The following is a 26,625-nucleotide window of genomic DNA, read 5'->3' as shown; positions in this document are numbered from 1 at the left end:
TAAACGGAATGCTCTGTCGCTCCAGGGCTTTTTGCTGACAATATCACGATGTGTCCTGTGTGTTTCATTGTCACTTGTTGGTGAGCCCTGCAAGGATTCCGAATGCGGCAGGGTCTCGATATGGAAGCGACTCCCATGGATCCTGATTGGCTGAACCCAGTGCCGTTCGGTTAGTTACCCGAGTAACTTACACAGTATGCTTCGCGCTCGTTTATGTTTTCCTTGTTTGGCAAGGCTGATTCACATCGAAAGCTTGGGCCAAGTGTGGCCCAGTTGCCCGCCGGAACATTGAGATGGGCAGCCCGCTTCTGGGGACGGCGCTTGTTCCGGGTGGCTGCGGAGTTGTCCCCCTGTTGATGGAATCCATCGCGCAGAAAACAGGTTGGCAGCAATTGGTCTTTGAGCTCCCACGTCAACCCGTGGTGGAGTTTACCGAGGCACATCCAACAAGTGGACCGACGGCGGCTTCCGAGTCCTGGATGCAACGCCTCGACTGAAGGTCCTGGATGCTTGGAAAATTAAGACGGAGCTCTTCACTCCCTGCCATGCATGCCGCGTGGGTGGAGAGAAAGATCGCGCAGCGGATCATCCGGATCGAAAGTCAAAAGCGGTTGTACCTGCGTCCGCACTGCTTCGCTGGGGCGCCACATTCCTCGTCATCCTGCAATCGGAATTCTTCTCGAAGTGCCTGAGTGAGCTTGCTTTGGCGCATTGGCAGTTGCAGCCAGAGGCGAGGCGTTTTTTTCGGGTCGGTCGCCCTCTCCCACGTGAAGGGACGTCCGCAGTCCTGTGCCGGGAGTGAAGCGCTGACCCGAGGATTGGGTGAGATCGTCGCTCAGGGATTGGCGCCTTGTGCCAGACTGGCCGTCTTGGCAGCCTGTTTGAAAAACACCGCGCACGGACCACCTGCCGCACGTGGCATGGCTGCTGCTCACGGCAACCCCCGACCGGGTCTTGCTCTTGGAACTTTGAAGATCTGGCGGGCGAGGGTGGGGGAAGTGACACTGCACTCCACCAAGCGTGCACTTAGCATATGTGGGAGATGGTCAAATTGACTGCGGTTGAAAGAGCCGTAAGGGACCAGCCAACCCCCGGAAGCATTCGCACAGATCACCCAGAACGGAAAGATCCCTGCTGCTCGTCGGCCTGAAGCAGTCCAAACCGAAACGCCCTGATCGAGTCAGAGACAGAGAGGTGCAGGGACGCAAGAGTACGGTCCACGACACTGCCACGCGTGGAGTGAATCACGCCCGTCCTCCGGTATGGTGTAGAGGCGCCTCAAACGCGGAGAGCATCAAGGAAAATCGTGGCGCAGCCAGTTCGAGCTAAACTAAGGTGAAGCAACTGGAGGTTGGGTCAGCATTACTGCGGTTCTGTGCAACTGCTACACTACCGAGTTTGCTATGTTTGTGCTGAAGCTCCGACCTTCACGGCCAGAGTTGGTGATTATTGTGAAAATCGTTGATGAAGCCGCCAACAGCTCTTGCCGAACGGCACAACCTCAAGACACCCACTGGAGAGCGAGAGGGGCAGACACGGTGCCAAGCAGAGCAGAGCGCAGTTGAGTTCCTCCGGTCTTACTCCGTTCGAGTTAGATCAAGGAAGACCACGCCTCCTACCCGCATCCGTTCTCATCCCAGCACACGTGTCTGCGCTGGAACACGGCACAGCGTGCAGCCTTGCATCTCCACAAAATTATCTGGTTGGAAGTTTCCTTTGAGACAGCGCCGTCTCTCCATGACTGGGCGGCTTCGTTTGTGGCCCAGTTCAAGCAATTGTCTTCCCTCCCGGCGGCAGCTTTTCCGTGACAATCCTTGAATTCAACTCCCTCCCGGCTCTTGTCCTGGGTTGGTGGCTGGCTCTCGTGGAGTCGAACGCTCGCCCCTTTTCCTCGCATATTGTGCATACCCATCGCGGCCAATCATGGGCCACATCCGCAGACGCATTAAAGATGGGTATGGGACGGAGGGGATCGCAGCGTGATGTTTTCCGAGCGATACGCTGAGGCCACAGCTAGCTTTGCCGGGCTAGAGACAGTCTTCGCTACATACGGAATATGCCGCATCTCATTCGGGGGCTCACGTATCCGTAAATACACTTCCAGAGGATATATGTGTCGTTAACGAACAACACAGCAAAGCACCATTGGTCGAGGTGGGCGGGCAGCCGCGGGAAGGCTTCAGTCTCAAACTAGTCTCAGTGCCGGTGGGGGTGGCGGAGTCGCACGCAACAGCCGTCGTCTGGCTTGACCTAACCGGGGAAAGACACAACGGTGGGCGAGCAAGCCGATGATGGCGCCAGCCAGCCCACGCATCAAGAACTGCGCAGCGCGCGCATGACTGTGCCACGTGAAACCGCGCCGCCGGGACTCCCCACAAGGCTGAGTCGTGTATGTGGTTCATCCGTGAGCCCCGCGCGCTACGACCCTCCGGAACACAGGACCGCAAGACAAATGCGAACTGCGTGTAAGACGCACGCCGCCGATTGGCAAACAAGACAGGCACCGGAGCGGGTAATTGGCCGTGCGATGCTGCGCATCTGAACAAGCTTACTGTGATATGTACGGAACGTATACACTAAACCATCGGTCGCAGCACGCGGTTGCTGACCGACACCAAAGGCACATGGAACCAGCCCGCCGCGGAACCGGACGACTGGGAAACGCCGGTGGCTGACTACACTACACTACATCGGTAGTGTGGTGTAGTTAGGCATGGTGGCGCCGGCGCTTGGCATGGATGCCAGGAACAGCTTGACCGTTCTCGAGAGAAATGCCAAATACTTTGCTTCACCAATAGCTATTATTCCCCATGCAGTCATTTCCCATGCAGTCAGCGTCGTTGAAACGATGCAACCAGATGGGATCTCCTGCAGATTACACGACTCACACGACCTGAAAACCCACTGAGTTGGTCAAGTTGCGACCACCGTGGTCTGGAAAGTGCCTTTTGATTCCCTCCTTGCCAATTCGTAAACTTGACTCTGTGTCCGGAGTAGCTACTACAGTATAGGACAGCCGCGAGTGTGCGTTCCACTGCGTATCTCCATGACTCGGTGGCATTGGTGTTCTACTTACCCCTCGTTCCTCCATCCAATGGTTCGCATCTCCCAAGTAATCCCAACAGCTGTACACGACGTCGGCTCTCGGCTCCTCGGGGATACCACCATGACACAAATCGGCGACCTCACGCGCGAGATGAGCAACAGCAGTACAGCAGTTATTTTCCACTGGTGGTTGCGGGTGCTTGCATGGCTGCCGCATCCATGTCGGTGTCCACGAGGGGATTATGAGGACGCACCATCACAGAAATGGAAATGCAGACACAGTACAATGCTCAACGTTGGGTAGGAAGGCTTGGCCTCTGCTCTGTGGAACCGTAGCTTTTCTCTGGCAGCATCCGAAAAGGCATCACGGGCGGTTTGAGGCGACCTCTCCTGACACAGCGACGAAAGAGCACCATGGGGGCGAACAGTATGTACATATTACATACAATAACTACCTACACTACACTAGGTAGGTACGGAATCTGTTGTGTAGGTAGGTAGGTAGGTATGTAATGTACAAGCAATGCAACCGTGGTGTGCCACCGTCCATGTCACTGCATGTGGCAGTTCCCAATGGTGTCCGTCCCAGAACCAAGGTCGCAGTGTTGCACCGCCCCTTATCCGAGGCTTGAGGTTCTTTTTTTGGATTTTACCTTTTCGCCTTCTCTTCCCCACATGCTTGGGTCAGGAAAATCGGAAATCAGTGGGGCCCAGGGCTCCTCCGATGTAACGATCCACCTGCCGTAAACAAGCCACTGAGAAGCCGGCCAGCTGCCGGCTCAGCCGTGCCTACATGCACTAGTCTCGATCTGGTAGCAACCATCGCGCCGGCTTGTTGGGGCGATGCCGATCTCGAAAAACCCTTGCTGGGGAACTTTCCTCACTCCTCGTTCACTTGGCGCGACGATCACCGCGACACACAACCAACAGCGGCAGGGCCCGCTTGCTTGTGCTCTCCCACAACACGTTTTCCTGAGACAAAATGACGCCGAACTCCACGACATACTAATTGTTGCGGGTGGGAGTGGGAGTGGGACTCACTGACCGCTTCGCCTCTTGCTTCGCACTTCGCACCTGACGCACGACCCGCCAACACCCGGGTCCTGCATCTCGTGGTGATTCAGGTCGACCTGCGGCGCGGGGAAAAAAACGTGTTTATCAGAGACACCGTGCCGCGGCCACGCGGGGCCTGAAGGCGACGTCGCTGCCTCGGAGACCAACAACACGCTGGCAGTGACATCTGCCAGGACGGGACGGCAGTGCGGTGCCACCGGGGAAATCACAGGTCCGATGCCTTCACAGCGTGAGCAGCGTGCAACATGCAATGTGCACCGCGACACCCGAGACCTAGCGGATTGTGATTGTCAACCATCACTGATTCAGGATTCAATACGGCGCCCGCCGCGGCGCAGTGCTTTTACACTACACCAACTCCGCGTACATAAATACATACCTAGGTATGTACGAGACGATTCGCATGCGCCTGTGCTACCTGTCATGTTCTCTTCCGGCCACGACGCTGTCACCGGCTTCCCACCTCTCTGCAATGTTGTGGTAATTTCCGGATTGCTTCTGCCTCGGGTGGTTGTGGATATTGCCGTGCACATTACGGAATACAGGGTCGCGCACTGGAAAAACAAAGCTTTTGGCCAGGGTATTCGCCGTCTGCACGAAAAAGCTCGAGCACCAGTGTCGGTGGGGTTGATGGTGAACTTCGCCAAACCTCTCGGAATACGGAGATGGTTGGTCACGTTTACGCCCCACTTGCCAACTTCGCGATCGGCACCGAAAGGTCGTCGTTAAAGAGGTCCCGCCAAGCCTAATTTCGGAGACTGCCGCGTACAAGTAATTACAAATCGCCAAGGGTGAGCGGGGCCGCCACAACTTCGAATATCAACAATGCAAAATCGCAAAGACTCGCAACGACAACAACTTTACGATACCTCAACCAAATCGAAAAAAAAGAAAACGAGGATAACCCGCACTCTAACTATAATCTATATCCTAACCTTAACCTAAATCCTAACTAGCGGGGGGCTGGTGCCGCCCCCCGCACCCCTAGCGAACTAACCGAACTAACCGCTTAAACGCCTTGGCGATAGTGCAAACGCCTTGGCGATCGGGGTTGCGTAAAAACGTTGTAAAAACATTGCCGACAATTGGCCGAAATTAGTCTTGGCGGGACCTCTTTAACGTCCACCCACCGAAATTCGTTGTGTTGTGGGAAGGAAATCTTGCGACGCTCCACACCAGGCTCCCAACACAACTCCAAGTCGATCAGCGCGGGCCAAATGACATCCCGCCAACTTTGAACCCCGCGTGTGCACAGCAAAAAGCCGTTTTCATCTCATCGCCCCAACTGCAAACCGACTGGGCGACACACGACCGGCCAGCAAGCTTTGTGGACCAACGACCACGAGTAATCACCACAGACAGTCATTCAGGTACTGTACACTACAACAGTGTGAGTGTGCGGTCATCCGTTTCGAAAATTGTTTGTTTTTGCCCAAATCGGGCTTGTCGCCGTCGTTGATGGCCACGAGTGCGATGAGGTCCCCTGCGCCCCTCCGGATTTGTCTCTATCGATGGCCACCGAGTGATTGCACATTCAGCCCAGGAAGGTCCAGAAGACGATGGTGCAAATGCAAACCATACACTCAGCCACGATTCACTCACCGTTTCGCTTTCTTTCGAGGGACGGGAGGGTTGTCCCAATGTGGCCATAGCGTGGGCTGTGCACCTGCACATTGGTCACTTCCATCAGCCTCTCTCGGTTCTCATTGGCGCCCGCGGTGAGTGGGCAAACCACCACTTTTGCAGCAAAATGATGGGGCACGCCAGTCGCGCGGGCGGGTAGCCTTACTAGGACGCAGCAACGCTCTTCACCACCACCCGGCAAGCGGGGAGTGCGCAGCAGCGAGTAGTTGCCGTGCAGATTGCGAATAAAAATATATTTGCGCGGGAAATCTGGCATGCAATGATGCAACCAAAGATACAGGACCTGGCGGCAGTGCCAGAGCCTCCATGATCTCGAAATGCGGCACTCGACGACAACTGCAAGTGGACCGCTGCCTTGAGCCAATTTCCGTTTCGATCTCGGTGGAGCAACCGAGAGGCGTCTGGCGCGGCCAACTTGTTCTCGCCCGGACGCCATCAATGCGGAGGCGAGAGAGAAGGGGAGACAGAGGGGAAGGCTGTTCCTAAAACAAGCGTCTGGTCCAGACCTGCCTCCATGTCTCATCCGAACTTTTACTGCGGAGGACCTCTTGTGTCGTGACGGGGTCTAATGATCGGGGCCCTCAATAGGCCGTCGGTCGACCGACATCTCCAGCTACGAGCCAGCGCTGTCCTAGTTGACTTGGGCCCGAGGCCATGAGTCGGCAGACACACCGATGCGAGACGTGCATGCCAGTGAACCCCATCGGGGAGTCGGTTCTTGGCTTATTGCTGCGGCCTTCCCGGTCGCACCTGAGTGGCTACCCAATGCTAGGGCAGAGAATAAGCAACGAGAGCCAAAGCAAAAGGAATCTCAGGGGCTCGATGAAAACTTTGAACCCCCTTATGCCGACATTCCAAGTACGGTAGGAGCGTGTCAACAGGCAAAGAGCCGCATGCCACGGTAATCATTTGGTCAGCGGGATGGGATTGGCACAGGGGCCCGTCGCCCACGGACCCAGTACCATGAACACTTTCGGATTACGGAAGACACGGTGCCTTGCTTGGTAGTTCTGGCTGGTTAACTACTTGGTCACTTCACTAGTTAAGCGAAGCAGTGCGAACAAGCGGCCGGAGAAAGAAGAAGAGGCCCCTGACCCAGAGCACGCAGAGCAAGGAGGACTGTCTCAGTCGCGGGTGGTTCAACACGCGGAAAGGGGTCGGTTCGCGGGCTGGCCGTCAGGCGCCGACCTCGCCGTTCCGAATCCATCGTCGCCCGTCAATATTGGCGTTCACGTTGAAGGTGTTAGTTATCTGGTGCTGTCAAGACTGGTGAAGGCCCAGGCTGTCTTGTCTGGCTCTCGCCTGGCCAGTTTCCCGTCTCCCGTGGGTGCAGCAGTCTCCCCGGCCCACTCGCACCTCAAAGCACGCACACAGCAAGCCTCCCAGGTCTCCGCCTTCTCGCTTACCCCTGTCGCCAATCCACACCAACCACAGGCATGGATAACCGGGGGGGTGCACCCGCCATTGGGCGCAGGACTTGCACGGCCTCGTTTTCCCAGAGGTCGCCAATGTACTTCCGAACTTGCCAATGTACCCCCGTACCTGGGTCGCATTCAAGACCCCCTTGTCGACCCAAGCCCAAAGGCATGTACGCAGCCCCATGCTACCCAAGTATCGAAGCAACCCCTGTACCGCCTCTCCCCTGGTCCCTGTCGACACTGATGTCGCCCCCCTTGCAATACCAGGACATGTATGTATGTAGTGTACCTAGCCTCGCTGGGTCGGGAGCCCTACAGACAGCAGACCGCGAGATCGTCCTTCACCAGGCCCGGGCCCGCGAGATGGCCACCGGGGGTATATAGAAACCTCACCCCCCCTCACAGCCTGTCCGATAGCGCACAGCTTCTCATCCAGAGTCCAAAGTCGCCAACCACCGAGACCAAGCCTTGCATCCTGCACGCCAGACACCGATCGACGGGGACTTACAGCAGGGCTTTTGCGTTCTCTCCCGGTTGACTGCCAAGGCGCAGCAGCTCCATTCAAACTTTCCACGAGGAGGTATAACGTCAACCGACGTCTTGGAAGACGTGTTGGTCGAGCGAAGTAACGAGTCGAGGACAACGGCTTAGACACTTACACGCCTTGTGTCGCGACCCACGGAGCGGCCCTCGGCCCAACGACCAGCCGCAACAACAAGGCGCGGCTTGCGACCGCTCGAAAGACCGCGTTTTCAGACAGACAGAACCTACGGCTGGCACGCAGATGCGCAGTGGTCAGTTTGCCAGCGGTTCGAATGCGCAGCCTCGAGACACTTTAACTGACGCATCGTGTGGCCCCCAGTTTGAGGTCGCGTCTTTCTTGGAAATCCTCCCCGAGGAAGCGCCAGCGAGGCCGCCGCCGCCGCCACCCTTGTCCGCGCGAACCCCGGCCTCCGTGTACATGGCTACTCTCGGCCATCACGGCACCCAAGACTTCAGCAACATCAACAACATGACTTACCCGGATCCCCCTCACTACTCCTCCGCCATGGACCTCGGCCTGTCACCAGAGCCATACAGTGCGTATCCGCGGTCATCGCACGACTTCCCCGCGACCATGGGGTATGAGAACGGTGCGGTGTACGCCGAGGCGCCATACATGTACGGCAGCGGGAGGGCATCACCAGGCATGTACCCGGACGACGGCGACGTCGCGCGCGGGCCGGCGTCGGACCCGAGCATCGCGAGCGCCTCGTCGTCCAACATGGGCTCGCCGCTGTCGAGCCACGGCCAGATGGCGGCGCCGATCCCTGAGTGGGCCGCTGCGCCCCACGGACTTGGCCTAACTCCGGGCATCGTCGACCAGAGCGACTATTTCCCCGGCGAGTACTCGTTCGCGCCGGGCGGGATTGAAGGCTTCAACTCTGCCTACGACTTCCCGGCCAGCAAAGCGCCCGGTTTTGTTGGTGAGTTGTCACAGATCCCTAGGTCGTCTTCTGCTTCTCCGCATTCGCCCGCGCGTTGCGGCCAAGCCCACCGCGGCTCCGTCTCTTCTTGCGTTTCTTGCGATTCTGGAGCCACTGTCGTTCCCGCGAGGCCTCCCAACCCGGGCCTGGCCCTCGACACCGGCCTGGCGCAGCGGGTTTCTGGGCCTGCATCCCTGGCGTCGGCCTCCGCTGCTTCCTCTACCACATCGAGTCTTCTCTTAACGCCGCCTACAACTTCGTCGTCTTCGTTTCCTTCTTGTCCTTCTTCTTCTTCTTCGCGCCCGGCTTGGAGCAGCCCGCCTGTGGGCGCTGCTGGCTCGCCAGCCCCGCCCCGCACGCCCAGCGCGCGCTTCGTTTCTCCTTTCTTTTCTCAGTCCAGCGGCCATTTCGTTCCGCCGCTTGAGACGAGTTGGTTTCCTCTGTCGCAACAAAAGATCCTGCCGCACGGCCCGGTTACTGACATGCATGTCGCCCGCGCAGACCCCTCGTTGATACACCCGGAGGTGAGGCCCATGGCGATGCCGTACGAGCCGTCGTACCCGGCGCCGCCCAACTCGGGCTACCCCGCGTCGCCGGCCCTCTCGGTGTCGGCATCCCCGCAACTCAGAACCGGCAGCGCATCTCCCTTCATGCATAATAGTAATTACCAGCCCTACTCGCCATTTCAGCCGCCAGTCGACCCGCAACGGCGGGGAAGCCTCGTGTCGTACCAACAGTCCAACTTCTCGGGAGAGCAGCCCTACAGCGGCGACGAGTCGAGGGAAAAGCAGCGCTGCCCGCATCCCGACTGCGGCAAGGCATTCAAGGACCTCAAAGCGCATATGCTCACCCACCAGACGGAGAGGCCTGAGAAGTGCCCCATCACGACATGCGAGTACCACGTGAAGGGCTTCGCGAGGAAGTGAGTGTGCTGCAACCTATCCCCCCCTCTCCCCCCAAACTGAGAATCGCCTTGTCGCTGACTCCCATCTTCAAGATACGACAAGAACCGCCACACACTTACCCACTACAAGGGGACAATGGTGTGCGGCTTCTGCCCTGGATCCGGCTCGGCGGCCGAGAAGTCCTTCAACCGGGCCGACGTGTTCAAGCGCCACTTGACAGCGGTGCACGGCGTCGAGCAGACGCCCCCCAACAGCCGCAAGAAGACAGCAGGCGCCGGCAGCACCAGCGGCAACGGCAAGCTCACGGGGTACGCGCCCGACGCGACGGGCAAGTGCTCGACATGCTCGCAAACGTTCAGCAACGCCCAAGACTTCTACGAGCATCTCGACGACTGCGTGCTGCGCATCGTGCAGCAGGAGGACCCGGCCGAGGCGATCAACGCGCAGCGGCTGGCCGAGGTCGAGAACGACCGGGACGTGCACAGCACGCTCGAGAAGAACAACCTGCCGACGACCACCATGACCACCACGACCGAGGACGCGGACGAGGAGGACGAGAACATGGACGACGACGAGCTTGACGAGGACTCCTCCAAAGCCGGCCGCGGCGGCAAGGACTCGCTCGCGTCCCCGACCAAGAAGACCAAGGGCAACCCGGCCAACGGGGTGCAGAAGTCGCGCGGGCTCACGCACTCGCGAGGCGGCGTGCCGCTCCACACCAAGGCGCGGGGCCGCAAGAACCGGCGCGACTACCCGTCCTCCTGGGGCTTCGACAAGGGCCAGATGAACATGAAGAAGCGCGTGCTGGCCGTGTTCGACGGGCCGCGCCGCCTGGCCAAGGACGACATGATGCTGTCGACCGAGCAGGAGGTGCGCATCAAGCTGCGCGACGGCAAGTCGTACGTCACCGACCTCGACCTGCAGACGCTCAAGCGCGCCGAGGGCTTCCTCAACGCCACCGACGAGGAGAAGGGCCTGTGGGTCTCGGACGACCCGACCGAGGAGCAGATCAAGCAGATGCTCGAGTTCAGCGCCGGGTCGTCCGAGGCTGCTGCTGCTGCTGCTGCTGCGGCGGCGGCGGCGCGATGAGGCAAAAAACGCCGCCTTCCTGTTTCTTCTTCTTCTGCTTCTTCTTCTTCTTCTTCCTGTTGTGGCGCTCTTCGATATCGCGATGATATGATACCCACCTCAGCTCGCATTACCCATCTCGATGATGGGTTCCTCACGCGCCTGTCCTTATAAATACTTCTACTACCACCATTACCGCCGCGGCCACCTCGCCCTCCATGCCATGTACTTAATCAAACCTCGTTCAGCCTTGTTTCTTCTCGGCTTTTCCCTCCGGCGAACTACGTTGGACACGGGCTGGATGTGCATCACCAGAGTCAATACACAAAACGAGTCGAACCGAGCCACGGGCAAACGATAAACTACAACTGGGGCGAACCGGAAATCGGCGCTGGGGAAGTTTTTTTTCTCTACCGCGTTATGTTCTCTTCTATTGCGATTTTTTTTTCTTTCCATTATTTTTTTGTCTATTGCTTCTCTCTCCTTCTCTCTGTCTTTCCCTCTCTCGAGAGATCCTGGGAAGTACATGGGACGGATTTAATGACGATATGAATGACTACTACGGCTTGGGCTTGGGCTTGTTGTTTATTAGCGGGACGGGACGGGACGGGGGTCATAGGGCAGGGCAAGAAACATTGGAGGGACGGGCGGCAGGGGAAAGCAAGGAAAGAAAGGAAATAAAGGCTCGGCGTGGATTGGATTCGATCCTTTCTCATCCCACGGTCTTGTTTACAAACGTCTCCTTTTTTATATAATAATTCATATTTTTATCTTTTTTGATATCATGCTCTTCTCCTTTACCATGCTTATCTCAACCGGTGGACACAATACCCTGTCTCATCACCCATCTTCTCCAGCCGTCTTTTCCTTTTCCTTTTCCTTTTCTTTTCTTTTTATTTATTTTTTTATGGCCCGTTGTACTATGGTATGCGTGCGCGTGGTTTGTGTGAGAGTGTTTTGGGCTTCCTCCTCCTTGTGTCTCGGCGTCTCGTTTGTATGCTACTACTTGGGTTTCGAATTTGGTTGGTCTGCAACATGAAATAAAGGTTCGGGATTTCCTTCCTCATCTACTGCGCTGCATCAAAGGGAAAACAGCTTCTCCATTTCCTGTTGCTGACTACTACTCCTTAGCAGTAATATCGCCTGATTGTTCCTGGCTCCCTCTTTCACAGCCAGTGCCCCGCATCTCCACATCTTTTGAGTTTGACTTGCAGTCTTCTTGCAAATGCGTGGTGGAGCGTCACATTTTGTGGGCTCACTGCACTAGTGTAGTGCGGTCAGTTCGTTCGTGCGCTGGAGCGGCCCTCCGCCACTTGAGACGGACCCGCTAGACTGAGCAGATTTTCTGCCGGTTTCGTAGCCGTTCCACGGCCAGTTTTGTTGACTCTTGACTTACTGCCCCTGAGGCACTCTGTGTACGCCTGGACGTGGCCACTCGTGTCAGGGGTTCAGTTGTGTTCAGCAAACAACATTTTAAGAGCAAACGCCCGCTTGTCTTGCATATAAGAAAACAGGAAGGGGGGAAAAGCCAAGGGACTTACTTTCGCTTGCTGGATCTCACCGCTTTTACCTTGCTTACCTTTCGGCAACTTACCTATTTAGTTCCTCACTCCGAGAAGACCCCTCCCTCCTCTTGCAAACTCACCTACTACTACCCATCTATCCTCCCAAGCGATCCATCAAAGACACAAAGACCCCCCCTTCGCCTCCCAGAAAGACCGGACCATGGCCCTCACCTCGCGGATCACCCTCACCGGCCCGGAGCCGGCAGAGCCAGAGGACTTCCTGGGCACCTCGCTTGGCATCATCTTTCCGGACGACGTGACCGAGCAGCACGGCGACGCCGAGCACAACCTGCTGTACACCTCGCCGCACCTGCCGCGCCCGCTGCCGCTCGCCCTCGCCGACGTCACCGAGGAGCGCGACCGGTGGCTGTTCAGCCACTACCTGTGGAACTCGTCGCTGCTGCTGGCGGAGCTGATCGAGGCTGGCACGCTCGGGCTGCTTCCTGACGACGCTGCTGCTGGTGGGGTCGGGACGGCGGGTGTCCGACTGGGGTGTGACGTGGCGGGCCTGTCGACGATCGAGCTGGGCGCGGGGACGGCGCTGCCGTCGATCATGGCGGGACTGCTGGGCGCTAGGCGGGTGGTGGTGACGGATTATCCCTCGCCGGTGGTGCTAGCGACGCTGAGGGAGAATGTGGCTGGGGTAGTGCGGGAGAAGTACGCGCCCGCGGGGAGGTTCGCGGTCGAGGAGGTGGTCGTCGAGGGCCATGCGTGGGGCGATCTGGAGACGCCGCTGGCGAGGGAGAACAGGCGTGCGTTTGATCGCGTGTTCGCGGCGGACTGCTTGTGGATGCCGTGGCAGCATGAGAACCTGCGGCGGTCCGTGGCGTGGTTCCTCGGGGAAGACGAAGGTGCACGGGCGTGGGTTATCGCCGGCTTCCATACCGGGCGGGACAAGATGAGCAGCTTCTTTGCGGAGGAAGCGTTAGCGGCTGTCGGGCTTGAGGTCGAACACTTGTGGGAGCGTGACTGCAACGGGCAGGATCGGGCATGGGCTTGGGACCGCGGTGTCGAGGACTTAGGCGAGCGGAAGCGATGGTTGGCGGTGGGCGTGCTCAGGAGGATACGGGGGCCTGCAAGAGAGGGCGTGAAAGAGCCGTGAGGGGGAAAAGCAAGAGGATATATACCCGGAGTGGAGTCCAGGGTGCCGTTCAGCTCTGGCCCTATCTGGTAAAGCGTCGTGGGTTAGGATGAGCAGCTGAGCTGAGCTACCTAGCTCGGCTTAGACTTCGCTTTTCTCCCCCTCAGCCGGCCCGTCATTGGTGGTTGGGGTTTCCGGACGAGTTGATCAAGCAGGGAGATGTTGGAAGCGGAGCGGCTGGTCCTCCTCGAGGCACCATCTCCCGGTGTTGGGGTTCCTCACCCTGGCCCATCACTCCGCTGGCCGTGAGATCCGGCTGGAGATGCTGTGCGTGGTTCATTCAGCTGGCGGGACCCTCCTTGCTTGATTGGGTAAGGCCTCGCTCGTGGCGTCTTCAGGTCCGCCGCCCAGGCCGCGAGAACGGACCAACTCAGGTCCATGCTGACTCGCGCTGGGCGCCGCGCAGCAGAAGCTGACCCGGAGTACCCGGCAGAGAGAGAGACGGACCAGAGAATGCCATGAAAGCGGGATATATCGGTGTGGCTCGGCGGCGAGGAATGGCAGGACAGGCACATGCTTGAGAGGGGATGACGACGAGCATCAGGACTTCCACAGTGGGGACTCGGCACGACTCATTGTTGCTGCTTTGAACCCGTCCTGGCTACACGATGAGCGCGACATGGTTGGTCAAGCCAACCAAGATGGACCGATGCTGCACGATGTGTGAGCACCTGGCGGACTAGCAAGCCAGGACGTCGTTGCGACGGTGCTCGGAACGGAACGCACCGTGTCCCGATGCTACAGGTCAGCAACCTCGCTTCTCCATCCGAATCCACCGGGCTTGCTGGCATCAAGCATCTCCATGCCAGCTGCCAGGCAGATCTCGACGACGACATTGCGCACGGCCTTCACCTGCTCGACCGTGGCACCGCCATTCAGTGCGCCCCGAAAGGTGGCCCTTGAGCTGGGGATTCACATCCTGGGGGATCAGCCCGGCAATCATGACGAACGACGTCTCGGCGGCACTCAGAACGGCGGTGTTGCTCAAGACATAGCCATACATTAGGCGGGCGACTAGGCCCAAGTCCTCGGTGCCGGAGCGGTCCATCTGGCCCATGACCCGCCTAGCGACCTTTCCGTAGACGTCCTGGAAGAAGTGCTGTCCGCGCTGCATGATCTGGGGAGCGGGCGTATCGTAGATGTCGGCGCGCCGTCCTGTCGGGGAGAAGGCATCGGGTTCATCCAGCAGGTCTTCGGGCGTCACCTTCTTGAGCTCGAGCAGCGCATTGATTGTCTGCGAGCAAGTCAGCCGGGGAAGCCCATCGGGCCGAGCGCCGTCAAGGGGGAGGACCAGCGGGTGAGGGACCAGCGAGTGAGTACCCTGGGCACACCGCCGACTGCAGCAGCCTTGATCAGGGCCTCACGCATGCGGCGAGAGATGAGGAGCTGCTCATCCCGGCTCGGGACGTCGTCGGCCGGACCGTGGCCGTGGCGCACTGCGTGTTGGTACACCTTGGGAATCTCATCGGGCCGGTTCAATTGGGAAAGGGTGGTCGCGGCGATGAAATACCAGGTGTGGGCCGGGAGGTTCGGATGGTTGCGAATTGACGAAATGAGCGCCGGCGTAATGATACCTGGGAGAGCACTCATCCTTAAGAGGGGAGATGAGAGAAAAATTGGAAAATTGACGGGCCAGTTACTTTCTGTTTGATAAAACACGGGACGAAAATGATGAAACCAGTCAGGGGGCTTCACTAGCACTCCATCACAGTGTGACTCGTACTTTAGGGACGTTAACACGAACTCTCTGTGTTGGGAGGGAGTTCCTGCCCTCTACTTGGAGCACCGATGTGATGTACGGAATTTGATTCCGGAGTACGGAGTGCAGCAGTGAATCTGCGCAAGGCCAGACCATTCCTATCCCTGAAACGGCCAAAGGTGTGGCTGCGGCTCCACATTTGCTGAGTGCGTCACTGGCTCCAAGAAGCCCGGGCCAGAGTTAACTAACGTGGCAACAACCGAGACAAGCAATCAAGTGTCAGCTTTAGTTATCAGGCTTGCGCCGTCGCCATCGCCCATCCCACCTCGCGACAACAACCACTGCTGGTTTCTCGAAACGATGGATACCTAAACCCTCGCCCACCACCATCATCTTTGACGGCTAATCCCTTCCCTGCTTGCCGATCCAACCTTTCCGCACCGCTGACCGATGAAGATGCGGCTCGCGTGGTACGCAGGGGTACGTATCCCGCTTGCTCCCAGCGGCCCCGAAGCTCTGGGGAGCGAGCTTTCCCGGAATGCCACACCGATTGCGCGGAGCCGGGCAGGCTGACTGACCTTATTCTCACAGACCTCCGCGGCCCTCGCGGCCGCCGTGGTTGCGTCGGCATTCTACCAGCGCGCCAACTTCTACTCGGCCATGGTTCACATCGCCCAGAGCAGCTTGTCGTTGATGGTCAGTCGCCAGTCCCGCCTAACCTTCCATCTCATTCCGGCGTGCCGACGTGCTGACGATTGGGTTGCTGTTGCTACAGGTTCTAATAAACCTGGTGTTCGTCGTCTATGGCTCGTTCATGTACGGTCTACAACGCCTCTGCTTCGGCCCCCTCCGCCCCACCGAAGTCGAGCAGCTCTACGAGAAGGCCTGGTTCGCCGTCACCGAGACGTGCCTGGCCATGACCATCTTCCGCGAAGAGGTCGGCGCCTTCTTCCTCGTCATGTTCACCGCGCTGGTAACCGGCAAGGTCTGGGGCTGGATTGGCGAGGGCCGCGTCGAAGTGCTCGAGCAGCAACCGCCCGCGAACCCGCGCCTCTTCCACGCCCGCCTCGGCATCTCGCTCTTCGTCAGCATCGCCTACGACGTCTGGCTGCTCACCTATGCCGTCAACACGGTGGTGGAGCAGGCGAAGCCCACCATGATGGTCATGTTCCTCTTCGAGTTCGCCGTCCTGTTGGTCTGCTCGCTCCACACAAGCTCCCGGTACATCATCTCGCTCGTGGAACAGCACGTCATCAAGACCCAGACGCGCCAGCGCCTCGAGGATCGCCGGCGGCGCGTCAGGGAGCAGAGGGCTGAGATCCTAAGGCGGAGAGAGGCCGAGGGCGCGGCCGGTGACGCCAACGAAGAGCTTCCCGACGAAAACGACGTGGACGAGATGGACATCGAGGTGCCTGGTTGGGAATTGAAGGGACAGTGGGTGCTGTCCTTGGACCTCATAGCCGGTGGGTGTGCCGAACTGTCGTCGCGTTTGCTGTGTCCCCCGCTGACATGTATTTGCCCAGACTTTATCAAGCTCGGGATATACTCGGCCTTCTTCTTCGTGCTCCTGACCTTCTACGGCCTTCCCATCCACATTATGCGGGACTGGTTCATGACCACTAGGTCGTTCCTCAAAAGGCTCCACGCCCTCATCCGCTACCGGCAGGCCCTGAAACACATGGACCAATACCCCGATGCCACAGCGGAAGACCTGGGCCGCGAAGATACCTGCATCATCTGCAGAGAGGAGATGCGCGCTTGGGACCCCTCCGATAACACGCAGGTGGAGCGTACCCGGGCGAAGAAGCTCCCGTGTGGCCATATCCTGCACTTCGGCTGCCTCAAGAGCTGGCTTGAGCGGCAGCAAGTATGCCCGACCTGCCGGCGGCCGGTTGCCCGGGAGGGGGCGCAACCGCCGGCCGCCAACGGCGGGGCCGTGGTGCTCAGGCTGGGGCTTAACTTCCCTGCCGGCCAGAACCAACAGGCCCAGCCGCCGGCCGGCGGACCAGCCCCTGCGCCCGGCCAGCCTGCGCAGGGAGGAGCCGCAGATAACCGAGGAGAAGATCTGAACCGCAACTTCAGGATGTTCAACCTTGGGCCCATTAGGCTCGGGTTTGCTCAGGGTCGCGTTGACGACATCCACGAGATCGCCCGCCGATTGCAGATACCACCTGATGCCGTGAATCAACCTGCACCAAGACCTCCGGGGGCGGCGGCGCCACAAGAAACCAACAACGGCAACATCAACAACCACAATAACCACGATAACAACAGCATCAACAACAACATTAACAACGCAGCGCCCAATCTTGATCAGATCCGCGCCCAACTCCTCACTCTTGGGCAGCAAGTTCGGCAAGAGGTGTTGGACGCGCACTACGCGGCGCATGAGGTCCACCTTTTGAGCCTTTTGGTCAACGAGTTGACGCGTCTCCGCCAGTTGCAGCAACAGCCGCGCAGCCAACAGCAGGCAGCGCAGCAAGGCGGGCCAGCCGTGATCCACGGAGGGCAACTGCCGATGCAAATGCATCCCCCAATGGCCACAATTCCCTTCTTCCCCCCAGCGCTGTACGGGCAGCCTCCGATACCCCATGCGCAGCAACCGCCGGCCGCCAGAGCACCGGCACCTACCATCACCAGACACGTCGGTGCCGGATATGGGGCCGCCATTCCGGCCGGCAGCCCCGACTTGCCCGAAGGCGTCGTTATCCCTCCGGGCTGGTCGCTGCTCCCGCTTCAGCGGATGGACGGCGAAGCGCCACCGCCAGAGGCTGTCGGGCACATGGCCCACGGTCGTATGCCGGACATCATACGGGCCTTCTACTCACAAATTAACAACCAACCTCGTTCGCGGGGCACCAGCCCTGCGCCTGGGGCTGGTCTGTCTGCGCAAACGGGAAGGACTACCGCGCCCACAACGGCGACAACGAGCAACCCACCGGAGCCGGCCCGGGCACCCGGAGCAATGCGGAGCGCCGCTGCGGCCTCAGATGCCGTCGGGCAAAGACAACCGCAGGTGTCGGCGCCCACCCCTCTGGCGCCCAACTGGGGACATCCCGCCCCTCTCGTTGGCGGCGACCGGGCCCTGGGGCCGTTTGGGTACCGCGTCGACCTCGACCAGGGCCATCAGGACGAGCCTGGTGAGAGCAGTAGCGCTGGGGCCGCGGCAGCCTCAAGAACCGCAACATCCACTGCGGTCAATGGAGTGACTCCCGGCGAGAGGAGTAGTGGACCGCCGGAAGAAGACGCCGGGATGAACGGCAGCACTGACGAGCGAGGGCCGAGGGCTGCGACGGTGGAGGAGGCGGACGATGCGGAGGATGAATGAACGGGCTCTGGAAGCAAGCTCAGCACGCCACATGTCTATTTTCCCAAAGCGAAACAGCGGCACAGCTCTTATGGCGTTGGCAGTTAGCGCCGGGACTGTATTTGTGAGATGTAAATGTACACTGGGAGGAGCAGTTCAGTTTGGAGTCTGGGGCGTGTCCTCGACACTTCCGTGTTGCGTTGTGCGCCTGTCATATTAAGGGGTTCGGCTGCGAATACCACCGGTCTTCGTCGTGTGCGCCTTCCAACCCAAGGGGCGGTCTAAAGTTCTGCGATTGATGATAGCTGGGGCCTGGAAGGCAGTCGCGGCCCCTTCATGCACCCACCCAGCACAGGTCCCTTCTATTGCCTCCGTCCTCAACCGGTTTGACATAAATCCGTCTTCTCAAGCGCCATCGCTTTGCCTTCGATATCCGTTTCTCGCGCTGTCTTAGCTGTCTAACGCACTACGTTTGCAAGCGTTACTTAGTCGTTGACATCTCTACATCCGCTATCGCATAGCCTGGAGAGCAGATAGGCGCGGAGACAAGCCTCGAGAGCAACCCAACATGGCTCGCAGCCCCGACACAGCCTCGGCCCGCAAGGTCCGCCGCCGCCCTTCCTTCTTCCGCTTCCTCAGATCTCGCAGGGGCCGCGGGCGAAGCCAGCAGGAGGAAGGGGAACAGCAGCAATTCCCGCGAACACCACCACCATCACCACCACCAAAGCCTGCCGCCGCCTTCCACCCCCATCCGTCCTCCCACCCTTCCTCCCTGCCTCATTCCCACTCCCATCCCCGCCCGGCCTTCAACCCCTTCGCTCCCGCCACCACCCCGCGCCCGCCAACCTCCTTCTCCTTCTCTCAACCCGTCAACCACGATGCCGCCACCACCACCGCCACCGCCAACCACGGCGCGCACGCGCCGGTCAAGCCGGAAGCACCAAGCAGACACCTCCACCAGCACCAGCACCACCCCCATACCACTTACAAGCTATTCCCACCGCTCCCGCCACCGCCCACCAACCTCGCTTCTGCCCCGCGCCACCGCCCCGACCACCACCGCGGCGGCGACGACGCCGGCACCAACGCCGACGCTGACGACTTCAACAACAGACCCGACAAGCAGGCGGTGGACAACGCAGCAGCCGCGCGCGAGGCGGCATACATCATCCTCGCGTCGTGCGAGGCAGGCGCGCTGCAGCGGGAGAAGGCGAAAAAAGAAGGGAAGCGCCGCGAGGAGGGGCACAACGAGGGGGGGGAAGCTGCGGAGCAGCGGGAGCGGGGAAGGGGGACTGGGACAGGGACGCGGGAGGTGGAGCGGATTGAGCAGGCCATCACGGGGCTCGGGGCGATGATGGCGGCCGGACAACGGGCGGCACGTGCGCCGCCGCCGCCGCCGACGCTTCGCGCGCCGGGCGGCGGGGAGGTGGGGGGGGACGGCGCCGGGGATGGGGCGGGGGGGACGACGGACTTGGATGACCGCCTGCGCCGCCTCCGCGGCCGCGGCCGCCACCGGCCCCGGTACCAGATCGGCCTTGCCGCGGCGCAGCGGCGGCTGGAGCTGGAGAGGCATTACCTGGAGAGCGGGGATGCGTTTCCGATGGCGTATTTTGATCTGTGGGAGGGGCGCGTGCCGGATTGGCTGGAGGTGGATCCGATGGGGGAGTTCTGGGAGGGTGAAGGCGAGGATGGGCTTCGGGGCGATGGTCAGGAGAATGGGAAAGGGGAAGAGATATCGAGAGGGGACGGGGAAGTGGAGCATGGTGTGGGAGCGGGTGAGCCGGGAAAGCGTGTTACCGCTAGTGATGGTGACGGTGCTGGCGCTGGGAGGGAAGAGCGGCTGTTAAGTCTGAGACGGAGAGCGATGAGGAGTCTGCGATCGCTGTCTTCCTTTTGGAAGAGCAAGAGGAGCGAAGATGAGGACGGCGGGGGGCTTGGGCTGGGATCGCTGAGGGGCAGTGGAGTAGAGTCGGAGGGGATACTTGGAACCTTGAGGCGGACGTTGACGCGTGAGAGTCTGGCGGGCCTGTTTGGGCAGAGAGAGAAGACGACCGAGCTCGGCAGCGGCGCCACTGTCTCCCCGGTATCGACCTTTTCGCTGCCGTCACCGGTCGTCCATCCAGCCGTGTCCGATGTGCCGGGAAGCGTTTCCGCCGCCATTCGGGTCGCGACCAATGTGCCCTCAGAGGAAGAGACTACACCCGACGGGCCCTACAGCAACATGGTCGCCGACGGCGAGTCCTGGTTTGACGACATGGGCGGCACCGCCACCAGGGACAAAGGCAAAGGCGTGGACGTGCCAGTCAACCTGGGTGCTCTAGCCGCGAAGCACGACCGGCTGCGCGGGCGATTTGGCGAACTAAACGCACCTCTACTCGGCGCGGCCTCCGAAGGCTCGGACAAGTCGCTCGTTATAGTTCCCAGCAACAGCATGGACTCGGACAGGCCGGCGTCCTGCGAACTGTGACGGGATAGCTGACGAGAGGCAAGACAATGAGGGTAAAAGGGCTGCATGTCTCCTGGTAAGGGGCTCGGAGAACAGATGCGGAGCGTGCCTCGCTGGCGCGAGGGATGTTAGCCGGCAGAGGTCTGTAAGTGGCGTGGTGGTAACTTGAAAAAGGAGTGTCGAAGTGGCTGGCAGCTACTGGATATCGGGACTTATTTTTACGCGGGTTTGTTTGGCCATGGCTTTTCTTGGGCATGGATGGACGCTGTGGGTTGTAAGTCAGGGATAGGGTGTATCAATGGGAATAGACCTACAAAGTTGAGGGAGTGCCGGCTTGCTTTCCTTGGTCTCCACAGGCAGGAGTTATGTTTTACTACGAATTGCCTCGGCAACCACTCCCATATTTACTTGGCAGAATAGGGGTTGAGCACTCGAGATACGTACCCGAAGTACCCGAATTACTCAAGCAGAGACGCCAAGGCTGTCTCCATGACGGGGCGACATGGCGTCCCCGCTGCTGATGGCAAGTAACAGTGTATTCCTGGAGTAACTTCGACGGGCACATCAGGTCGGCGTGCGGTGTCAGCACAGGCCGCGAATAGCGCCTAGGTGACGCCCAACTTCATCGGGCTTGACCTGGTGTGCGCATGCATGCGGGCCGTGGTCGCACAGGCTGGGCCATCCGTTCGTCTGGGACCAATCCGAACGCTGTCGGGGTTTCTGTGCCGCCGCAGCATGGTGCGTAATGTTCGTACATACACAATAAGACAACCAGCCACCAGCAACGAGGCTCTGCGCTCGCCGCCTTGCCCCGCGTCCCAGTAGACGCCGGCGACTCGTCTCCCTCCTATTCGCAAACAAGCCTCGCAAGGAATCCCTCAGGGGGATACCGTATCCTATGCGACCACGTAGGTACGGAGCGCGGGATCCATCCCCTCAGTCCTACCCTCCACGAGTGTAGTGTACGCACACGCGGAAGAGGAGGCAGCAGAGTTGCGGTCAAGACAGGCAGCCAAACAAGAATGAAGATCCAGTCGGGAGAGGACAAGGCTGTTAGTGAGCAGCGAAGAAGCTAACCTGATGGAGGGTCAAAGACTGCCAATCGTCGCGAGGCTCTACAAACACTCGTCGTCGGCAGCCGAAGGGGGGGATATCCGCCCCTGGTCAGGGGTCACGAGGGGGGCAAATGACTCCCCCCCGTCCCGGGAAATTAGGTTACACAGCAGTTGCCTTCAAACTGCTGTATCATGGAGTAACGGAGTATTCGTATTCCGTACACCCTCGAAAGTGCCCAGCATCTCACCACTCTCGAACCATGGTGCAACGTTACCCAACTTCGGCCCCCCGAATCCTGAATGGGAGAACTTCCAGTGTTCCGAAATACGAACAGACAGGTCAGGTTCGAACAAAAACAAACAGTGATCAGCCCATCGCCCCCACGTATGGCCATGTCCGGACAGCACTGCGATGATGTATGCTTACCAACTGTGCAGGGAAGGCCTGCACGCCCTCGCGACGTCCGAAGCCCTGCATCGCAGCAGCCCAGCACCTGATCTTTGGTTCTGCAGGACAAACAGATGCCGACAGGAAAAGAGAGAGCTGGGGCGGGCGGGGAAGGAAATGCGGCGACGGCAGCTACTAAATGAGTTAAAAATTGTGTGATTGGGGGAGGGACCCGACAGGACCGAACAGATGAGAGCCATTGAACTCCAGAGCCTCAGCCTCGTAAGCCCTGTTTTCTGCACTTTCGAGAGACACACGTTTCTGCACTATCGGTGCCGACTTCCCGAACAGGGCTGAGCAAATAGAAGGACAGCAATAGTTATCCTCGCGTGCTTCCCAATCGGAAGGGGTTACCTTAGTTACACGGATGGTACAACAATACAACAGACGGTACACCCCACGTCCAAAACATCGGAATTCAGACCAGACACATCAGTGTATCCCATTACCGTCTCATGCCTAAGGATACTGAACCTGTAAACTTCCCAACCCAATTCCAACTCCCGTGGTATCACAAAAAAACAACAAGAAAAAAAAAAAAAAAGAAAAAAAAAAAAAAGAAAAGAGAAGACGGTACTGCTATGTGCAGTTGAGGAAACGCAGCCCTGATCGCTGCGATCTGCAATGTGCTGGCTCGTAGCCAGTCGAGCCCTTAAATCCAACCGCAAGAACAAAAACAACAGCCAAAAATAAAAAGAAAACTAGCACAGAAACAAAAAACTGTAGAACCCGTAGCTCGCTCATCCCGAATGTCACTCCTTGCCTGCTGCTTTTTTGCCTGCCTTCGTTTCCCAGCCCAAGCAATAAAACCCACGCCCACACAGGTATATACAAGTCCGTCCCAATGCAGTTTCCGTATGCCCTTGCCGACATTCGAATAAGTCGGCTCCAGATTGAGGAGAGAAAACATGAAGGAAGAGAAAAGGATGAGAGGGGAAAAGAAGATAGAGATGAAGCAAGGAAAGAACGAAAGGAAGAAAGGAGTAAATAGTCAAGCGACTGGCTGACGAACGCACTCGGTGTGAAGCCACTGTAACTCACTCCCCGTCGCTGCGCAGCCCACAACACCCCCGCCTCCAATTCGCCTCCACACTCCTTGACGAGACGAAGAAGCGGTCTCAGTTCAAGCTCTTCACCGACCTCTCCCTGACGAGAGACGCGGAGCGAGCAGGGTAGCAATGCCGACGCTCGCCCTCCTCGCTCTTCACCCTCCCCTCGCCCTCAATAACCGAGTTGACCTGGCCTTCCTCCACCATCACACTGCCATTATCGCCCTGCCAGGGCGACAGCCCGTCACGCCCCAGCAACAACAGCATCTCGTCTTGGAGGTAGCCGCCACCGCCCCCGCCGCCGCCCTTGGGACTTCTGGGTATCATGCTAGCGCCGCCACCACCACCACGGCCACGTTCATGACCAAACCCGCTCCTCCCCAACTCGCCGGCACCCCCATCCTGCCCGCCCACCACCTCCCCCGGCGCCGTGGACGCGGCCCCGGCAGCAGCCCCGTCCCTCCGCCAGTAGTACAGCACCTCCTCCTGCCAGCGGCGCAGGTTGACGACACGGAAAGCGGCCTCGCACACGGTGAGCAGCAGCTCGGCCTCGAGCGGCGATGTGCGCAGCCGGTGGATCAGCCACTGGTTGATGAAGTCGGGCGTGTTCTCAGCCTTGGTCATGAGCGTGCTGATGCCCAGCTCCTTCATGCACTCGGCGCGGCGCAGCGCGGCGGCCGGCTCGTCCTTGGGCAGCCGCAGCGCGCGCTCGAGCGCCTGCACGGGCGTGAGGAGCTCGAGCACGTGTGACGGGTTGGAGAGCAGGATGGGGAAGCGCGGGTGGGCGAGGGATGGCGCTGGTGGGGTAGTGGTGGTCGTACTGTCGCGGTTGGAGGGAGGTGGGTCGATGGTCATGTTGCCGTCGAGCGGGTGCGGCGACCAGCCTGGGCTGCCGGCGAAGATGGCCAGTTCTTCGTGGTACGAGGCATGCTTGCGCATGACGCCCTTCTTGATGCACATGTTGCGGAGGTGGGTGAGCGTCTCCGTAGCCGATTCGAGGGCCTTGCGGGCGCGCTTGGAGGCGACCTCGTAGTCGCGCAGGAATTCGAGCTCGTCTTCCGTGATGGTGATGCCGAAGCGGGCCTCGAATTCTCTCGCATCGGTGGGAGCCCTAGCAAGAGAGGACCGGACCGTCTGCAGTTCCTCTTCACTGATTTGGTTGCCTTGGTCCTCGCGCACGCGCTTTCGGTGGAGTTCAATTTCGAGGTCGTACAGGATCTTGTCCCGGTGCCCCTCGAGTTCTTCGACGTACTCCTCAGCGAGCTGGCGGTCTCCAGCCGCCTCCAGCAGCTCCTGATAAAGGGGATGGATGTCTTCGGGCCGATCCGCTGGTATGCCGAGGAGAATGAAGGGCGATGGCGCGGCGTTGTCCTTGCTATCCAGCGGTTTCTCCTTTGTCCTGGCTTCAACTGTGCCGGGCCCCTTCATCGTTGGTGGCGGCGGCGGCAATGGGCCCCGGCGCTCGACCTTCAGGCGGCCCCGGGAGGTGCGAGTCAGGTCGGCCTCCAGCATTTGGAGCGCCAACTCTTCTTTGTCCAGTTCGGACTCCATAGCCTCGTAAGCCGCCTCGGCCGTGTAATACTCGTCCCTGATGCTTTGCATCTCGGCCAGCCTTTCGCTGAGGAGCTCGAGGGCGATGACGGCGACCCGACTCTTGTTGTTGGCCGTCAGGTGCGGTCTGAAGATCTGCATGAAAGCATTGTCCATGTCGTCCTTCCGATGTCTGAGTCCCTGCAAGTCCCGCCGTTTCCTAGCCATGGCATGTCTCAACTCCCATACCCGCCGTTGCTTGCTCTCGAGCCTTTCACGAAGCTCGTTGCGCCGCCTAGTGCCGACGCTGGAGAAACTCCTGGTTGCTACATCCAACTCAGACTCGGACTCGGACTCGGACTCGGACTCGGACTCGGACTCGGACTCCGAACCGGGCGAAGTGAAGTCCAGGCCTTGAACCTCCAGCATCGGCGGGCGTCCGCCAACCAGCTCGCCAGGCCCGGCGGGCGGGGGCCGGAACGGAGGTGGGGGGAAGCCAGCGGCAGCACGCGGCAGCCGCGGCTGTGGAGGCGGGACAGGGAGGAAGCGCTTCAGCGGCGCGGCTGGTGGCAAGTAGTAGTCGCCATCGTCGCCGTCCGAGCTCGTGCCGGAACCGTTTCCGGACCAGGTCACTGAATTTTCCTTGGACTGAATGGTGGAGTCACCCGTGTTGTTGCGGCTGGCAGGCCGGTCCACGGGGCTGCACAACCCGTCCTCTTCATAGAAGCTGCCGTCGTCCATCGGCCACGAGGCAACGCCTGCGCTCTGTCTAGCATCTCGATTGGCGATCCGCACGCCGGTCGGGGGTGAAGAGGACGGTCTTGCGATGGGACGCGTCGGAGTCAGGGCCGCACACTGGTCGTGGTCGGATCCGTTCGTGTTGGCAGATGGGCGAGGAGACGTCGAGAGCGGCTTGGGCATGGTTGTGGGCGCCATGCGAATTGAGGAGACTCGTCCACGCTCGGGCAGCAATCCCGACAGCCCATGCCATCGAGAGCTGCGCGAGGTCGACGGGGGCTGCGAGAGCGCATGCGAACGTGGTCAGCTGCGAGCGGCGAGAGAGAGCAGTCGAACCGAGTAGTGTCGATGCGCGGACGGCGCGATCGAGTCTGCGGAGATGTGGAATGCAGAATGTGAAGTGTGGAATGTGGACGTGCCTTGTGGAAATGTTGCAGAGGACTTCGGATGAGACAGCAAAGGGCCGGAAATGAAGGTTCCAACGTGTCCCCCAGTGGCCTCAGCCTGTCAGGATTAGCTGGGAAAGTAGGTAGGGATCACCACGCGTATTCCGGAGTTAATGTTACCGTTAATTTCAGCACTTGTTTGTGGCGTCTGTTACCGTGAATTGCGACACAGGAATCGCGACATAGGATTCGCTTCTTCCCTACAGGTCGCCAGAAGCTGCTCCCTTCATAGTAGGAACTGGGAGGCCATAGGTAAGGTACATACAAGTGGTTGACTAATATGGTACTGTACATAGGTAGGTACCTACCAGGTAGCTTCTCTCGTTCCTTCGGCATCAGTAATCCGTACAAGCAGTCCTATACACTACGTCTCGGTCGCTGTTAATGTTACCCGTCGGCTCGGTAATGCATCATTCTCTGGGTTAGGTGAACTGGCTTGAGCCACTTCTGCCGGGCATATACTACCACAGTACCTACACCGGGTAAGGTAGGTAAGGTACTGTGCCTAGGTAGTTAGCACGGAATACGCTATAAGGACAGAAATGCTAGAAACCTATTTTGGGAATGCCTTTGCTGGCCTG

The 26,625-nt window shown here is 59.4% G+C and overlaps 6 protein-coding genes across 6 annotated transcripts; 4 read left to right on the top strand and 2 right to left on the bottom strand.

Moving 5' to 3' along the window:
• The first annotated feature begins 7,897 nt into the window (after window positions 1-7,897).
• Window positions 7,898-10,727, top strand: THITE_2108211 (uncharacterized protein). The gene is made up of 4 exons (XM_003649534.1): window positions 7,898-7,975; window positions 8,044-8,647; window positions 9,149-9,569; window positions 9,645-10,727. The coding sequence occupies exons 2-4, from the start codon at window positions 8,143-8,145 to the stop codon at window positions 10,639-10,641; spliced, it is 1,923 nt and encodes a 640-aa protein (XP_003649582.1). The 5' UTR covers window positions 7,898-7,975; window positions 8,044-8,142; the 3' UTR covers window positions 10,642-10,727.
• Window positions 10,728-11,942: 1,215 nt separating this feature from the next.
• Window positions 11,943-13,491, top strand: THITE_2108210 (uncharacterized protein). The gene is made up of 2 exons (XM_003649533.1): window positions 11,943-12,041; window positions 12,162-13,491. Exon 2 carries the CDS (start codon window positions 12,346-12,348, stop codon window positions 13,285-13,287), a length of 942 nt encoding a protein of 313 aa, XP_003649581.1. The 5' UTR covers window positions 11,943-12,041; window positions 12,162-12,345; the 3' UTR covers window positions 13,288-13,491.
• Window positions 13,492-13,954: 463 nt separating this feature from the next.
• On the bottom strand, window positions 13,955-15,124 carry THITE_2108207 (uncharacterized protein). The gene is made up of 3 exons (XM_003649532.1): window positions 14,647-15,124; window positions 14,053-14,560; window positions 13,955-13,978 (listed from the first exon to the last, which is right to left on the bottom strand). Exons 1-2 carry the CDS (start codon window positions 14,914-14,916, stop codon window positions 14,117-14,119), a joined length of 714 nt encoding a protein of 237 aa, XP_003649580.1. The 5' UTR covers window positions 14,917-15,124; the 3' UTR covers window positions 13,955-13,978; window positions 14,053-14,116.
• A 357-nt stretch (window positions 15,125-15,481) lies between these two features.
• THITE_2153092 (uncharacterized protein) lies at window positions 15,482-18,586 on the top strand (the record flags this gene model as incomplete). The annotated part of the gene is made up of 5 exons (XM_003649531.1): window positions 15,482-15,505; window positions 15,617-15,721; window positions 15,801-16,488; window positions 16,549-17,262; window positions 17,326-18,586. The coding sequence occupies 5 exons, from the start codon at window positions 15,482-15,484 to the stop codon at window positions 18,351-18,353; spliced, it is 2,559 nt and encodes an 852-aa protein (XP_003649579.1). The 3' UTR covers window positions 18,354-18,586.
• A 314-nt stretch (window positions 18,587-18,900) lies between these two features.
• On the top strand, window positions 18,901-20,799 carry THITE_2125784 (uncharacterized protein; the record flags this gene model as incomplete). The annotated part of the gene is made up of 1 exon (XM_003649530.1): window positions 18,901-20,799. The coding sequence occupies one exon, from the start codon at window positions 18,901-18,903 to the stop codon at window positions 20,797-20,799; it is 1,899 nt and encodes a 632-aa protein (XP_003649578.1).
• A 2,477-nt stretch (window positions 20,800-23,276) lies between these two features.
• THITE_2108203 (uncharacterized protein) lies at window positions 23,277-25,285 on the bottom strand. The gene has a single exon (XM_003649529.1). The coding sequence runs from the start codon at window positions 25,035-25,037 to the stop codon at window positions 23,400-23,402; it is 1,638 nt and encodes a 545-aa protein (XP_003649577.1). The 5' UTR covers window positions 25,038-25,285; the 3' UTR covers window positions 23,277-23,399.
• Window positions 25,286-26,625: the final 1,340 nt, after the last annotated feature.

The sequence above is a fragment of the Thermothielavioides terrestris genome, chromosome 1 (genome assembly GCF_000226115.1).
Source record: "Thermothielavioides terrestris NRRL 8126 chromosome 1, complete sequence".
NCBI lineage: Eukaryota > Fungi > Ascomycota > Sordariomycetes > Sordariales > Chaetomiaceae > Thermothielavioides > Thermothielavioides terrestris.
Note: the sequence above shows the minus strand (reverse complement) of the source record. Positions and strands in the feature narration are given on the sequence as shown.

Coding starts and splice junctions, on each gene's coding strand:
- THITE_2108211 (XM_003649534.1), top strand. CDS start 8,143: ATGGCTACTCTCGGCCATCACGGCACCCAAGACTTCAGCAACATCAAC. Junction 8,648..9,148: donor CAAAGCGCCCGGTTTTGTTG/GTGAGTTGTCAC, acceptor TCGCCCGCGCAG/ACCCCTCGTTGATACACCCG. Junction 9,570..9,644: donor GTGAAGGGCTTCGCGAGGAA/GTGAGTGTGCTG, acceptor CCCATCTTCAAG/ATACGACAAGAACCGCCACA.
- THITE_2108210 (XM_003649533.1), top strand. CDS start 12,346: ATGGCCCTCACCTCGCGGATCACCCTCACCGGCCCGGAGCCGGCAGAG.
- THITE_2108207 (XM_003649532.1), bottom strand. CDS start 14,916: ATGAGTGCTCTCCCAGGTATCATTACGCCGGCGCTCATTTCGTCAATT. Junction 14,561..14,646: donor CAGTCGGCGGTGTGCCCAGG/GTACTCACTCGC, acceptor ACTTGCTCGCAG/ACAATCAATGCGCTGCTCGA.
- THITE_2108203 (XM_003649529.1), bottom strand. CDS start 25,037: ATGGACAATGCTTTCATGCAGATCTTCAGACCGCACCTGACGGCCAAC.